The sequence below is a fragment of the Oryctolagus cuniculus genome, chromosome 11 (assembly GCF_051225735.1).
Source record: "Oryctolagus cuniculus isolate XC-2025 breed Fujian yellow rabbit chromosome 11, ASM5122573v1, whole genome shotgun sequence".
Classification (NCBI taxonomy): Eukaryota; Metazoa; Chordata; class Mammalia; order Lagomorpha; family Leporidae; genus Oryctolagus; species Oryctolagus cuniculus.
This window is the reverse complement of record NC_142877.1, coordinates 104174372-104191301: the sequence shown is the minus strand read 5'-3', so window position 1 is coordinate 104191301 and position 16930 is coordinate 104174372. Positions and strand designations below refer to the sequence as shown.

General features: G+C 40.2%; 1 protein-coding gene across 5 annotated transcripts in view; it reads right to left on the bottom strand.

The window, feature by feature from the left end:
• The window catches only part of ANO4 (anoctamin 4), a 561128-nt gene that overhangs the window by 12876 nt on the left and 531322 nt on the right, over positions 1-16930 (bottom strand). For all 5 annotated transcript variants that reach the window (XM_008256958.5, XM_008256960.5, XM_002711221.6 and 2 more), the window contains one exon: positions 8308-8427. In XM_008256958.5, the coding sequence (XP_008255180.1) occupies positions 8308-8427 (120 nt within the window). The remainder of the gene's footprint in view (positions 1-8307; positions 8428-16930) is intronic.

Sequence of the window (16930 nt, the reverse complement as noted above, 5' to 3'; positions counted from 1 at the left end):
CACTATTCCCCTTCTCTCTCTTATTCCCACTCTATTTTTCATTGAGATCTATTTTCAATTGACTTTATACATATATGTTTAACTTTATGTTAATTGAAGAGTTCAACAAATAGTATAAAAAAAAACCTGCTCCTCAACAGTCAAGACGAGGGCTGTTCAAGTCTTTGCTTCTCAAAGTGTTAATTTTACTTCTAAGATTGCCTTTTAGGTGTTCTGTTAGCTATTACAGGTCAGGGAGAACATGTGGTATTTTCTTTTTGGGACTGGCTTATTTCATTAAGTATGTTTTCCAGATTCATCCATTTTATTGCAAATGACTGGATTTCATTTTTTTACCACTGTGTAGTATTTCATAGTTTACATATTCCATAATTTCTTTATCCAGTCTTTTGTTGATGGGCATTTAGGTTGATTCCATGTCTTAGCTATTGTGAATTGAGCTGCCATAAACATGTAGGTGCAGATAACTCTAATGTTTACTGATTTCATTTCCTTTGAGTAAATTCCCAGGAATGGGATGGTGGGTCATATGGTAGGTCTATTTGCAGATTTCTGAGGTATCTCCATACTGTCTTCCACAGTGGCTGAACCAGTTACATTCCCACCAACAGTGGATTAGGGTACCTTTTTCTCCACATCCATGCCAACTTTGGTTGTTTGTTGATTTCTGAATGAATCCATTCTAACTGGGGTGAAGTGAAACCTCACTGTGGTTTTGACATGCATTTCCCTGTTGGCTAGTGATCCTGAGCTGTTGCAGTTGATTTCTCAACAATGTTGCAGTGGATTCATTCCTGAGAGGAGGAGCGTGGTGGGGGCAAGAGGTGCGGAGTCACCACACAGACCCTGGGAGTTGGGTGAAAGTGGGCTTGAGGTAAGCAGCCTGCAGATTCATTTATTTCAGTTAGTACAACAGCTTATATAGTCAAGACCAGCCAGTCCAGTCAAGGGGCGGTCTATGCCCCAACCAATCACAGCATGTTGACAGGCAGTTTCCAAAGCCATCCAATCACAGCCTGTTGCCAGGCAGTTTCTATTGTCAGTGGCCATCTTGACATGATCTTTTCACCTCAGTGGCCATCTTTGCATGAACTTTTCACCTCAGCAGTCATCTTGATATGACCTTTTCACCTCATTCCACCACATTGACCATTTTTCATGTGTCTTTTGGCCATTTGGATTTCCTCTTTTGAAAAGTGTCTTTAAGTCCTTGGCCCCTTTCTTCAATGGGTTGTTTGATTTGTTCTTGTGTAGTTTCTTGATATTTTTATATATTCTGGTTAATAATTTTCTATCAGTTATATGTTTTGCAAGAATTTCTCCCATTCTGTCAGTTGCCTTTTCACTTTCTTGACTGTTTCTTTTGCAGTACAGAAGCTTCTCAATTTGATGTAATCCCATTTGTGAATTTTGGCTTTAATTGCTGGTGCCTCTGGGGTCTTTTCCAAGATGTCTTTGCTTATGCCAATATATTGCAGGGTTTACCCAACATTCTCTAATAATTTGAAGGTGTTTGGTCATAGATTTAGGTCTTTAATCCATTTTGAGTGGATTTTTGTGTAAGGTAGGTGTCTTGCTTCATAATTCTGCATGTGGAAATCCAGTTTTCCAAGCACCTTTTGTTGAAGAGATGGTCCTTACTATAGGGATTGATTTTAGCTCCTTTGTCAAATGTAAGTTAGTTGTAGATGCTTGGTTTGATTTTTAGTGCTTCTATTCTGTTCCACTGGTCTATCCATATGTTTTTTTTTAAATTTTTTTTTGACAGGCAGAGTGGACAGTGAGAGAGAGAGAGAGAGACAGAGAGAAAGGTCTTCCTTTGCCGTTGGTTCACCCTCCAATGGCCGCTGCGGCCGGCGCACCACGCTGATCCGATGGCAGGAGCCAGGTACTTATCCTGGTCTCTTATAACTGTACCAGGCTTTTTTGGATTATAATTGCCCTGTAGTATGTCTTGATCCTTCCAATCCATGGTATTTAATTTTTGCATCTACGTTCATCAGGGAAATTGGTCTGTAGTTCTCTATGCCAAGAGAGTAGAACAAACCTCCCCTCTGATTAAAAAAAGAGAGAGAGATTTACCACGCCCAACCTGGGTGTCACCTTAATATAGCCAGCCTGTATCTTTTAATTGGAGAGTTTAGGCCATTTGCATTCAAGAGTACTATTGATAAGCAATGACTTGGCCCTGCCGTTTTTCCATGAGTACTCCTATTGTTTACTCAGGATATCCTCTGAACTTTTATTGGGAGATTTTCTGCCTTCATATTCTTTCATAATGGTGACTATCTTTCTGTGTTTCTGTGTGTAGTACATCATTAAGCTTTTTTTTGTAGGCTGGATAAATGGTGAAAAATCCTTTTGTTTTCTGTTTGTTATTGAAGTTTTCTATTTCACCTTCATTCATAATTGAGAGCTTTGCAGGATACACTATTCTAGCACGACAGTATTTTTATCTTAAGGCTTGGACTATGTCTTTCCATCCTCTCCAGCCTGTAGGGTTTCTTATGAAAAGTCAGCTGTGAATCTAATTGAAAGTCCTTTGATAGTAATTTAGCATTTTTCTTGTGTACATTTTAGAATCTTTTATGTTTTATTGTTAAAAGCTTGACTGCAATATGTTGTGGTTAAGATCTTTCCTAATCATTTTTAAAAAAAAGGTTCTATGTGCCTCATATATTTTGATGTCCCTTTGTTTTTCCAAATTAGGGCATTTTCTGTAATTTTTTTTAACTGAATAGGCCTTCTAATCCATTCTCTCTTTCCACATCTTGAGGAATTACCAAGACCCATATGTTGGATTGTTTGATAGTATCTCATATATCTCCAACACTGGTTTAAATTTTTCTAATTTTTTCTTTTTTCTTTTCTTTTTTTTTTTTGACAGGCAGAGTGGACAGTGTGAGAGAGAGACAGAAAGAAAGGTCTTCCTTTGCCATTGGTTCACCCTCCAACGGCTGCCGCGGCCAGCGCACTGCGGCTGGCACACCGCGCTGATCCGATGGCAGGAGCCAGGTGCTTCTCCTGGTCTCCCATGGGGTGCAGGGCCCAAGCACTTGGGCCATCCTCCACTGCACTCCCAGGCCACAGCAGAGAGCTGGCCTGGAAGAGGGGCAACCGGGACAGAATCTGGCACCCCGACCGGGACTAGAACCCGGTATGCCTGCGCCGCAGGCGGAGGATTAGCCTAGTGAGCCGTGGTGCCGGCTTCTTTTTTTTTTTTTTTTTTTTTTTGATCTGAAAAATTTCCAAAGATTTGTCTTCTATCTAGGCTTTTCTTTCTTCTGCCTTAACAAATGTGTTGTTCAGGCGTAGCCATTGTATTTTTATTTGTTATACTGAGTTCTTCATTTCTAATATTTCAGTTTGATTTCTATTCAAAATCTCAATTTCATGGGAGAATTTTTCATACATGTCATGTATGGATTTCTTTAACTCGTGAATTTGCTCTCACTCCTGAGTAATCCTTTGATTAATCTTTTGAATTCTGTTTCAGGCATTTCATTACTCTCAGTCTTTGCATTCTAATATTGAAGTGTTTTTGTGTTCCTTTGGAGGGTCATATTGTCTTCCTTATTCTTATTTCTTGTAAATCTGCATTTATTTTTAGGCATTTGTGGAAATACTTGTTTTTCCCTCTGATGGGTTTTAACTTTGGATTATGCACCTGTGGCTTTGTGGAGTCTCTGCTCTTTCAGTGCATACCCAGAAGCATGTGCTGGGTGTGGCCAGGGAGTTCTAGTCAGTGCTTCAGGGTGTGGTGTGAATCCAGGTTGACATTCAAGTCTGGTGTGGTAGAGCTCTTTTTTTTTTTTTTTTCCCAGTAGAGAGTGTTTGATCACCTCTGTTGGCATAGTCACATCTTCATCTGCTCTCTTCCAAGGTGATCAATGCCTGGGTATTGGCTTACAGTGGTTGCAATACTCATCTGTGTTGCCCTAAGAACCACAAAAGGATCTATGCAGTTATCAGTGTGAGCACAGATCCCATTGCAAAGATCCACCCCAGGCTATCAGGGAACTCTGAGTATGTGGAGTCACTCCCAGTGATTGCCCAGAGACTCAGCTACACCCTTGGCTTTTTAATGCAGTCACAGAGTTCTCAGAGTTTCAGCACACTAGGCTCCCACCATCATGGGGTGCAGAAGATCTGCTCTGTCTCACTAGACTGTCCTGCTCACAGAGAGGCAGAGACGTTCCCAGAGCCAGCTGCTGTTTGTGCTCCACCTTGGCAATTTGAGCCCCAGAGCCTGTGATATGTTGAGAGGCTGATCTCACAGTCCTGCATGGGTGCCCAGCATCCTGTCAATACTCCCAGCCAGACTCAAAGTCTACGGGAAACATGGATTTTTCCCTCTGGTAAATTCCCTGGATCATACGCACGCACAAGAGCTGCAGGTTGCGGCCCCTTCTTGTTCCACAGTGGTGCTTTCTCCCTGCTGGTTGCCAGTGCATGTACCTGACCTGCTGCCAAAGCTATTGACAAGATGGTGTCTCATCTCAGTCAGTTGTGGGACACACTCATAAGAGCTGGTGCATCTGCCTTGTATGTCCAAAATGGGTCCTGCCCTCTCTCAGACGGTTGCTGGGCACTGTTGTCTGGGGAATGGGGAGAGATAAATGTGCCTTTTTTCTTCTAGGTTATCAGGTACTCTGTCCCCCACAGGGCTCCAGGACAGACTCATGCCAGGCTCTCCCTCCAGCTATATTTCTAGTAGCACAAGCTGTTGCAGTCAGATCTCACCTCACTCTCCAAAGCTGGCCCTCAGGCTCTTGGCCGCTGGGGTCTCATGCTGTGCCATGCAGATCCATGGCATCCCTCTTCCTTCCACAGAATTTCCACTGCAGTTTTCTCCCTAACTCTCTTCTAAGGATGCACTCTCTCCCCTCCCTCCCTCCCTCCCTCCCTCCCTCCCTCCCTCCCTTCTTCTTCCTCTTCCTTCCTTCCTCCCTTCCTCTTTCTCTTCTCTCTCTTTCTTTCTTCCTTCCTTCTCTCTCTTCCTTTCTTTCTCTCTTTCCCTAGCCTAGAGCAGTATACTCCTTCCCTATTCTGCCATCTTGCTAATGGAATCATAATGTATGCATTTTTCTGCAGTATCATCTTTACTTATGCAATATGTTTTTGAGTTCTCAATTCTGCTGCATCTTCAATTTATCTGTTCTTGTAACAACTCCACATTAATGACTATATTTTTACGCTATGTTTTAATATGAGGTAAATCTATCACTTTATTGTTCTTCAAAAGTGACGACTATTGTTCATCCTTTTCATTTCCATATATAACATTATTTTGATTCTCAGGTGCATAGAACTGACCTAATCATAATTCTTAATTTTTATAACTAACCTTATTGGACCATTCATGATCCTTTTTATTTAGTTTTTGTATTTGTTTATTTAATAATTTTATAATACATTATACTCTCATAATTCTAGCATGAAGCCCAAGAACTAGAACATTAACAAGGAATTATATCTACCTGAATGCTGCTTCCACAATACTGAATTTCATTTTTATCATCTCATATATTTATAAAATATGCATTTATTTGTATACATTTGTCTTAGTGTTACATTATTAAATTTGTTTTGAATTTAATGAATGAGTATTATGCCATAAATTGTTTTCTGGGGATTTTTTTCACTACTCTGTTATAAATAGTCACCCATGATGTGGCATGAATTTATTTCCCTGTTGTACATAAGACCTAGGGTGAATATATTATAGTTGTTTTATATAGTATATGTTTAGATTCACTCAAAAGACTGGCTATTTCTATATTTTCTTTTATTTTCTGAACCATGAAAGGGCTTGAAAAATAAAGCTAAAGGTCACCCAGTTCAGCAAATTCTCACTGGGAAAAAGTCGGCTGCATTGCTCTGCATACTGCTATGGGTTTATTTAGTTTTGGCCTGAAGACAGCAAATTTTGAGGATGGCTCATGGTAGCAGAATAGGGCTCTGTAGCTATCGTCATCCCATAGAAATACCAACTTGGACAACTGTCTACCTTAACAAAAGTTAAGGTAATGAGGTGGGAGATAACAGAATATCAAATTTTCTTCCCAGCTGATTAATGAATTTGAAGTGTTTTTAAAATCTGATCCACATGTCTAGATGCTATTAGGACTGAAAACAGAAGTCTAATGTATCTATTTTTTTCCATGATAGCATATATACAGGCCAAAATTTAAACTTTAAATAAATATGAAAATATTATTTTACCTTGTTTAATTAAAATTTTAAAGATATTTTATTTAGGGAATGTTTAAGAAAAATGTCAAATCAAACAGTCATAATTTTAAGTTAATAATGATAGCAGACAGCAACAACAATTCCATTCACATTAGGAATTTGTGGAATATGCTTTTATGTTATTATGTGGGACAGATAGGGAAACTAATGAGTCAAGAAGACGAGAAAAGATTTATATTTTGTTATTTTTAACAACTAGAAGTTTTTAAATTGCAGTAAGATTTGACATTTTATTTGGAATCATTTTATACTTGGATTCCTATTTGTTTCCAACAGTGTTTGGCAGATAATTTCATGTAGGAAATGGTCTGAACGAGCAAACGAAGAAAGCATCTACTGTTGTTGGTTGGCTGCTTACTCCCCCACCAGATCCCAACAGGGGGCAGTACTGGATAACATTACAGCCACTCTTTCTCCTCATCTTGTTCTTCCATGTGGGGGGAGGAAATGAGCTGTCTGATGAACACTGACAGCCAATGACACACTGGTAAATTGGTGTAAGCATTTAAAGAGGAATGGGGTACCCTGTGACTTCACAGAAATAGGGATTGCTTAGCTTGTCTCTTGTACTGTTGGAGCTCCCCGTGTGCAGGATCACTGGGTGATTTTGATGCTATGGTTTATGTGGTAAGTATAGAGAGTGTCATTTGTTGTAGCAGGCCAAGCCAGAATCTATTCCCTAAGACCTAGTTTCTTAGACTGGGACTAAGTGGGTAAATCTGAGCTTCTGTAGGTCCCAATATTTAATTTCTGTGCCTTTGCACATTTTTCTGAAAAACCAATTATAGGCAAAGGAAAGAGAATGCGCAAAGGAAATAGATTATCTTGAAATAAGTAATTAAGAGGTTAGCTTATAAAAGAAGGGTAATCTGGTTTGGATTTACAGAAAGCTGAAAAAATTAGTGTCAATAGGCATTATTTATTAATGCCACAAATAACTATGTTGGAGCCTCACTGTTATGAATCTAACCAAAGAGCCCCTTCCAGGCTAGCTTAGCATGTGGGAGAGTATTATAGCATTATAGAAAGTATTATGTGGCACCTGTACTCATGAAGCTACTTGAAAGAACATTGTGGTGACAGTTGGGAGCCTTGAATTCTACTGGTAGTCTTGCTGTGTCTCTTTAGACAAATAAATCACTATCTCTGGTCCCTAGGTTCTTCTTCCGTAAAATGAGGGGTTGAAGTGGATAATTACAAAGGTTCCTCTGTCAAAGGGTCTAGGACCCAATGGTTGTCTTTTCTCATGGTTTTATTATAGAGAGGGCATAGAATGTCATAATGAGAAATCCAAAATTCTTAAAGCATCACATAAAGTATTAAGAGAAAAGATATTATCTGTACTTAGTTTCAAAAGTTGTATACAAATAATATCATTGAGCTCTTGAAAGTTGATATGACTATCAGATGAAGTAATAGTTCCTTTCACATAGTACGTGCTCAATAAATTGTTTTTCTTGTATTATTGTATAGGTATACACAAAGATACACAATTTAGTTAGCTTCCTCTGAGAGAGAGAGAGAGAAAGAGAGAATGAGCATGTACTGCAGAGTTTATTATGGTACAGTCAGAAACAAGATGAGACTCTGCTCATATATCTAAGTTGTTGAACATCTAGAGATGCACTCTTATATAGTATGGACAAGAGAGAGAAATAGAACAAAGACTCATGCCCTCAACAGCTGTCACTCAAACCACCAGATCAGTCGTCCTAGAGTCCATGGAGCAGGCTTATAACCCTTGATCACTTATTATTATTAGTTTTTCCCTTTAAACCATCAGTTCTGAACTTTACTGGCATTTTGGATTCCTTAATCATACTGATGATGTCTGAGTTCCACTCCCTGATATTTCGTTTTAATTGGTCTGGTAAGATAAAGTTTCAAAATTCCCCATGTGATTCTGTTGCACTGTTATGGCCAAGAAACAATGTTTTAAGCCCGCTAGACAGAATGGGCTGTCTGAGTAAAATCCCCTCATGATAGAGCCAGTCTAGCTTATGCAGAGCCAGCTCAGCTTAGACATAGACATGCCAAGAGTGCCATACTCACCTGCAGTACTTGAGAGGAGTCCCCGAAAACTCACTGCCATCAGATTCAGGTTCAGATCGGTTCTCAAAGTCAGAAATTCGAAACACAGATAAGCTGGCATTCACATAGCCAACCATGCACCTGTTGAAAAAAAATTCTGAAATTAAACACTGACCACTTTTTCTGCAGTCAATTCTCTCAAGGCCTGACTTCCTAGAAGTCCCTGTAGTGAAAAGTGCCTTTAGCTAGCCCTTCCTGGTCACAGGAATTTAAGTTGAGATATGCTGAAAATCCCTAAGCAGCTGAATCAGAAACAAGTCATTTCTTTTATTTAAGTTCTTTATTATGCAGAATAATCATCCAGAACATTACTATCCCAATCAATCAGTTTCAGTGAAACAAGTAAAAGACAGCATTAACCAATGGCATAATTTATTTTTATTTTTAATTTTTTTCAATGGGCATAAATTATACAAGGGTACTTCAAAAGTTTGAGTCAAAGAATTAGAAAGATAAATATACTTTGGTGCAAAACACTTTTGAAATCCACTCATGGTTATAATTTGTTTACATTAATTAATTTTTTGAAAGCAGAGTGATGGGGGAAAGAGAGAGAGAAAGATAAAGAGAGAGAAAGAGAAAGAAAAAAAAAGAGGAGGGGAGGGGGGAGGGGAGTGGAGGAGAGGAGAGGAGAGGAGAAGAGAGGAGAGGAGAGGAGAGGAGAGATATATCATCTGCTGGTTCACTCCCCAGTGCCCACAATAGCCAGGACTGGACTGGGGCTAGGCCAGGCCAAAGCCAGGAGCCAGGAACTCAATCTGGGCCTCCCATGTGAGTGGCAGGAACCCAATTACTTGGGCTGTATCTCCTGCCTCTCAGGCTCATTAGCAGGAAGCTCAAATTGGAAGCAGAGGCAGGACTCTATCCCACACACTTTGATATAGGCTGCAGACATCCTTATCAGTAGCTTAACCTACCTGCATCACAACACCCACTCCCACTGTTTTTCATAATAGGCATTTCCCATGAACTTTTGTTAAATCTCAGCTTGTTTCACTGATGACACACCTACAAATATATTTCTTCACTGCTGTTCTCAAAATGTCCTGAATATAAATATGATACCCCTCTTCAACTCATATCCTATTCTACAGTCATACTGGAAGACTACATTCTCTGAATACATCGCCTACTCTCATGCATTTGCTCAAGTTATCTTTTCAGTTGGAATTCTCTACTTTTTCTTTCCAAGTAGAAATAGTACTTAACCTTCAGTGGCCAATGGAAATGTTCCCCTTTCTGGGAAACTTCCTAATCCTTCCAGTCAGAAGAACTCACCTTCTTCCCTCTCTCTGTGGTGCCACTGTGCTTAGTTCACAATGACTATATAGTGTATGAGAGCTGACTGCACTCTTGCATGTCTTCTCCTTTTGACTGTGGGCTTTTGGGAGCAGAGAAGGTGTCTTAGGTATTTTTGTATCCTAGGATCTAGGCCATTTCCATACAGTGTAGGAATCCAATGTCTATCAAATTCAGTTGATTTAATTTGAGGGATATTAAAGTACTAGAGATTCTATCAATAATTCTATTTACATTTCCATTCAAGCAATAACACTTTATGAAAGAATTACCATAAGTAGTGCTCTTAGAAAATGAGAAACATCATTTTCATATGTCTTTTAAACAGTGCTTTACATGCTAAATGTGGTGAACACATTTTTTACTGATATAATGTTTAAAATCTTGCATGTCATTAGTATGGTTAGATCTTCTATGCATTTTTATTTCAACAATGTTTTACATTCAAAATACTGTCTTGAGAATGGATCAGGAATAAAACCATTGGCTGGATTCCTCAGGAATAATTAACAAATTTTTGAGGACACCACTTTCATATTATATAGAAAGGCAGTATAATACTAAAAACTTGGGCTTTGGGAATCAAATCTTAGCTCTGGTGCTTTCTTTCTTTTTAAATATTTTTTTTACTTGAGGGGCAGAGTTGCAGACAGAGAGAGGGAGAGGCAGAGAGAGAGGTCTTCCATCTACTGGTTCATTCCCCAAATGGCTGCAATGGCCAGAACTGGGCTGAACCGAAGCCAAGGAGCCAAGAGCTTCCTCTGGGTCTCCCACATGGTCACAAGGGCCCAAGCACTTGGACCACCTTCCATTGCTTTCCCAGGCCATTAGCAGAGAAAGCTGGATCAGAAAAGGAGCAGCCGGGACATGAACCAGCACCCATATCAGATGCAGATGCCACAAGTGGTGGCTTAGCCCCCTACACCACAGCACTGGCCCCAGCTCTTGGTGCTTTCTAGCTATGTAACCTTGGCAGGTTATGTAACTTCTCGAAGTGACAAAAGTGCCCACTTCAAAGGGTCACTGTGGGGATCAAGTTAATGCATGCATAACATGTGATACAGTGCTTAGCCTATACAGCAAGATAAACATGAGTGCAGCTACACATTTTATTTATTCCTTGCATTCTTGTATCTAGCAGAGGGTCAATACATAATTATTGATTAAATGGTTAATTCATGGTCTTTAGATTCTGTTTATTAACATGTCTGATGTGATTATCTCAAGCTGCTGAGCACCAAGCCAAAATGATGACAAGAACATAAGTCTGAGAGAACATGGGTTTTTTTGTGTTGTCTCACTCAAGACAAATCACTGGCTTTATTATGGCCTTAAAAAATGAGCGGAGCTGAAGGACCCATTTGTCAAGTCACTCGTGGGTGAAACAAATGGTTAGCAGGTGTGTAAGACACCTTAATCCACTGGCAGCAACTCACCATGGTCCTCCTCCCCCATCTCTCCTTGAAAGGGTAATTTGGAGCAATGGCTCCCTCATCTATGAACTGTCTAGAATTTGACATGAAAACAAATTAGTACCCTGATGATTTTAGCTGTCACAGAGAGAACCAGAGAGTTTTTATGAAATACAAAATCTAGCAATGTCTTCTCAGGAGCTCAGCAGTGGAAAGGGAAAGTGCTCGGGAAACTGGCCAAAACAAAAAAAGAAAAACAAAAAAACAAAAAAACAAGTCCAGCATTAAGAAGGAATATTCATGAGCTCTCCTGTACCCTTATCACACAAAGCAGCCCTCAGCTTTGCTGAGATTCAAGCTGCTGTCGATTGGTTGCTCGTTCAAAAGCTTCACTGAGAAAATCTAAGTTCAAATAAAACACCTGTTTCATGGACAACATTCCCTTCACCAACATCATCCATCCAAACCAAAACCAAATAAAATAAGGTCAACAAATCTTTGTCTTTATTTATTAAGCATATTTATGCAATACCAGCTACAAAGTTACATTAGAAATGTGTTGTTAATGGATGGCTGCTCTTTCTGGGTACAAAGCATTAACTGTGGATCTAATATATAAATACACAGTCCTGAGATCTGTCAGTCTTCTTTCAATGTCATTCCTATATCACGGAAGAACAGTGTCTACTAATAATGAACTGTCTAAGGCATTTCACCAATTCTTTTCACCAAGGTAGAATCATAGCTACTGTTAGTGTCCAATTGTTGAGGCTGCCATCAATTCTGGGAAATGAGAGTTCCCACATTTTACTGTATACAGTTTGTACAGTTTATCCAGGGACATCCATGTTTCAACACACTGACTCACTGTTGTATCAGGAGGGCTACTGACAGCAGCACAGCCTACGTCTATTGAGTGATTTGTTGGTAGCAGCTCTACCTAACTCTCCCCCCAGTACCCAGAAAGACAGAGGGAAGATGAGACTACAAAAATGATCAGACAAAAGTGAGAGGCACCAAGAAAAAAGCATCAGGCAAATGAAGGGTTTCCTGTCAGTATAATGCATGAAGTCAGGGGCCAGCACTATGGCACAGTAGGGTAAGCTGCCACCTTTGATGCTGCCAGCTCATATGAATGCTGGGTTGAGTCCTAGCTGCTTCACTTCTGATCCAGCTCCCTGCTAACGCACCTGTGAACATATCAGAAGAAGGTTAAGTCCTTGGGCCTCTGTCACCCATGTGGGAAACCCAGATGAAATTCTGGTCTCTTAGCTTCAGTCTGGTACAGTCCCAGCCACTGTGGCCATTTGGGGAGCAAACCAGTGGATGAGATATTCTTTCTCTCTCTCTTTCCCCCTGTTTCTCTGCAACTCTGTTTTTCAAATGAATAAGTAAATATTAAAAAATGTAGAAAGTCAGTTTTATTAGAAACTCCAAATACATTTCCAAGAAAGGAGATTTAGAAAATGTCTTATGTATGGGTGTCATTGTTTGGATTAGAGGTAAACCTCTTTGAAGTAACTTCTGAGAAATCCACATTCATTTAAATGTGAGAATTCTGCCTTTTAAAAACCATTAATTATTTATTATTTTCACTCTTTAGTACATGAGAGATAAACCAGTGACCATTATCACCAGTTTTGAGAATGAAGAGAACAAGAAGTTGACTTTTGCATTTGTGGATTTCAGGTCAAATTTGCTGCAGAATGTCTTTGAACTATTCTATCATATTCAACTCTGATGTTTTAAACATTCTGACGCAAATATCATGGTGCTAGAGCAAAGGAAATGAGTTTGGCTTTATACCTTTAGGGTCAAATAGGCTACATAGGCTAATAAGATGAGAACAGAAGGGGTAGACTCGTACTTGCTGCAAACATTGTCATTTCAAATACAACTTTGCAAATGTTTCAGTGATTTTAGGGTTCATACAAATATATTTTTATTGTTCTATTTAAGTGATTTTAGGGTTTATACAAATATATTATTTATTGTTTATTAAGATATTTGTATGAACCGGGGGTTGTGGCCCAGCAGGTTCCTGGGATGAAGTTCTGCCTTTGCTTCTGAACCTGCTTCCTGCAAATGCACCTGGGAGGCAGTATATGATGGTCCCAGTTCACATGACCCAGATGGAGTTTCTGGCTCCTGGCTCCAGCCTGGCCCATCTCTGATTGTTGTGGGCACTTGGGAAGATCTCCTCTCTCTATCTTTCCTTTTCTCTCTGTCACTATTACTCTGCTTTTCAAATAAATAAAACTTAAAAAAAGATATTCATGGTCAAGTCTATAAAAATTGAACACCAGATCTTTGATAAAAAATTCTAACTCACTATATAATTGTTTCCATGAGAAAATCTACTGATTTACATCACTAACCCAGAGCATCTTTCAAAGGCATATCCAACAAGATAATTCTAAGGCGTGTAACATTTTGTTCTGTGGGGAGAAAAAAAAAATCCCACTGATTATTTGCGCTGCCTGAACAAATGTTTGGTTTATTGATCCATGTTTATAGTTTTATTATTTATTAGAGGGAGGGAGGGAGGAAGAAGAGAGAGATCAATCTTTCATTTTCTGTGTTAATTTCTAAATGCCTGCAACAACTAGGGCTGGGAGAGAACAAAGCCAGGAGCTAGGAAGTCAATCTGGGTCTCCCACGTGAGAGGCAGGGATCTAAGTACGTTAGCTATCACCTTCTACTCCTTCCTGGGTGCATATTAGCAGGAACCAGGACTCGGAAGTGGAATCAGAACTCAAACCCAAGTATTCCAATGCGGAACACAGATGCCCCAAGCGCATCTTCACTGCTGAGGTCAATGCCTGTCCCTGACTGACATGTTTAACTTTGGCAGAACAATTTTATGGTCTACATCTTTAAGTTTAGTTGAGAGCCCTTTTCTAAAGGACTCAGGGGAAGATGCCTAGAAAGAGGAGGTGGCCTCATTTTACAGTGAGTGGTTTGAGGTCAAGGAATTAGGCTGGCTGGGCTGTAGCTGAAGAGAAGGAATGTGCCAAGAGCAAAGATAGAAACACTGGACACGTTCTTGTCCATGCGATGTGTAGAGGACACTGCTGAAAACCAGGGCACTTCTTTCATATTCAGGTCTACATGAAAAGCAAGAACGTCTTCTGCACCCTGGAACTGAGAACTTGATCGCTCAGCATCCTTGACAGTAGAGGGAATCTGCTTGCAACGCACAGCCCCAGTTATCAAGGAGCTTTAATGTGGTTTAAGTGGCAGTCATGCAACAGCCAGGGATAAAGTGAAGCAGACAGAAATGTATGTCAGAGGGACGAGGGGCAGGTGAACCAGTGACTGCGGATGTATGAATGAAATTCTCATTCACGAAGCCAAGGAAACCTGAAAGAACAGTAAGACAGAGGCACCAATGAAGCCAGGAGTTTTGGAGTCAGGCAGGCAAAGTGATTTGTTTGGATGACTTTTTCTTTATGTTCAATTTAAATTGAAATATGGCATTTCCACAGCTGGATTAAATTGCAGGAAGTGAGATTTGATTATGACTGCACATACTACCCCCAAAGCCTATGACTTTCTAAAATTTGACAATGCTGCACTCTATGAGTTCAATCATTTCTAAAGCATTTCTAAATTGGAAAAAGAAGAAAAAACTCTGACAAGTAATAGAGTGGCTGGTGAGCCAGAAAATAAGATTCATGAAGAAACAACATAAAATAACTCTTTGAAAACAAGAAAAAAAATGACCAATGGATTAGAAGACGAAATGTAGATCTATAAATTGAAAGGGGCAGGAGGCTGAGTAAAAAAAGAAAGGTTTAAAAAAGAAAAGCCCAATAAAACTGAATCAAAGAGGCTGTTATAATATATTTTAATTACTGTGAACATCGTCTTAAATCTGCTGAGTTGTCAAAGCTCTAGAGCTCTGATTCACTATCAACTCTGCACAGTGGTCCCATTTTGCTTTTTCAGTTCGTCCCAAACAAGACAAATTTTACCCTAATTAGAGTTAGTAAATAATTGAGATAAGAATGGGTTTAAGCCCCTTGGGGTTTACTTTAGATGAACTGGATTCTCACTGTTAGCAACAGCTCTGAAGGCTGGGAAGCACAGTGTGGAGAGCTTTCTGGCAGTGCAGGCTCTATCTGTGTGTGGGCTTCAGCTGACCCTGCCTTGTGATTCTGAGCTTCACTTCATCTTTTCCTCTGCTCAAAGTAAGAGTAATGATGCATGGCGAGTCCCAGGGTTGTTCTGAGAATAAAACGCAAAACATGCACTAAGGTGGTTTGAACGAAGGTCACTATTTTCAGGCTAACCCAAGCAGAGGATGTTGACAACAGTTGCAATTAGGAAAAAAAAACACCTGGGCAGTATCGTTCTTTAAATATCTCTTAAAATGGGATGGTGTGCTCACTTTAGGCTGTTAGATAATTAGTGTTTAATGACCTCATGGCTACTGTAGTAAAGGACTGTATAGAGGTCTCATTGAATAGCTAGATTGTGAGCATCACTGTATTCCTCAGTCATCCATGCCTTAGTGCACTTATGTGGGATTAATAACAAAATTGGATGCAGGCCAGATTTGTATGAATTCAGCTGACTTGCTTTGGTAGTACTTCATTCCTTGGGGCTGATCTAGCTACACTGGCTGTAGAGATGAGTTAATTTGGCTTAGCCTAGTTGACATGAAGGCAGGGCTGTTTATATGAGTAAGTCACAGCCCATGTGGGATGATTTCTGAGGCATTGAGAAGACCATACGATCCACACCTCACTCTCATGTACAGACATTTAAAATCAATAATTAAAATTTGATTATTTTGACTTTAGCCAGAGGATACTTTTTTTTTTATTTGAAAGGCAGGGAGAGAGAGGGTGGTAAGAGATAGGGATATCCTCCATCTGCTGGTTCTCTCCCCAAATGCCTGCAACAGCTGTGGCTGGGCCAGGACAAGACCAGAAGCCTGAAGCTAATTCTAGGCCTCCCATGTGGGTGGCAGGGACTCAAGGACTTAATCCATTATCTGCTGCCTCTCAGATTGCACATCAGCAGGAAGCTGGGTTAGGAGCAGAACTGGGACTCAGACCCAGGGACTCCAATACGGGATGTGGACATCCCAGGTGGCATCATCTTTTTAAAAGATTTATTTATTTGAAAAGCAGAGGTATGGTGGAGGGAGGAGGAGAGGGAGGAGGTGGGGCAAAGGGGGAGGAGGGGGGAGAGGGGGAGAGGGAGGGGGAGACAGGGATGAGGGAGAGACAATTTTCCTCCGCTAGTTCACTCCCTAATTGGCTGGAACAGCCAACAGCCAGGGCTGGGCCAGGCTGAAGCCACCTGGCACGGGCCCAAGGACTTGGGCCATCCTCTGCTACTTTCCCAGGCACATTAGCAGAGATCTGGATTGAAGTGGAGCAGCTGGGACTCGGATCAGTGTCTATATGGCATGCCAGTGTTGCAGGGGTGGCTTTTACCCACTACACCACAACGCTGGCCCCGCAACACAGCATCTTAACTGCTGCGCCAAATGCCTGCCCACAAAGAGGAATTTTGAAAGTAAATTAAGACTTCTTGTCTCTTTTCTAAGGTACAGAAATGAAAGCTAAATGACAAATTATAATTTTATCTAGACTTCATCTGATAAAATTAGTGCCCTGGCTTTTGGAAACATTGAGGCAATGCCATAAAATTGTAGCCTCTAGAGGGTTTAGTGTACTCAACTTACCTGTGGTTTTATAGACACTGGTCATGTAAATATCCAGGGAAACAATCATTCATATCCTTATTCCTGAAGAATTTATTGAGTACCTGTTGGATACTTGGCACATGGTTCCATATTGCCCATGTAAAATTGCAGTGTACATTTAATGAGTCATTGTGAATCACATTTTAAGTGC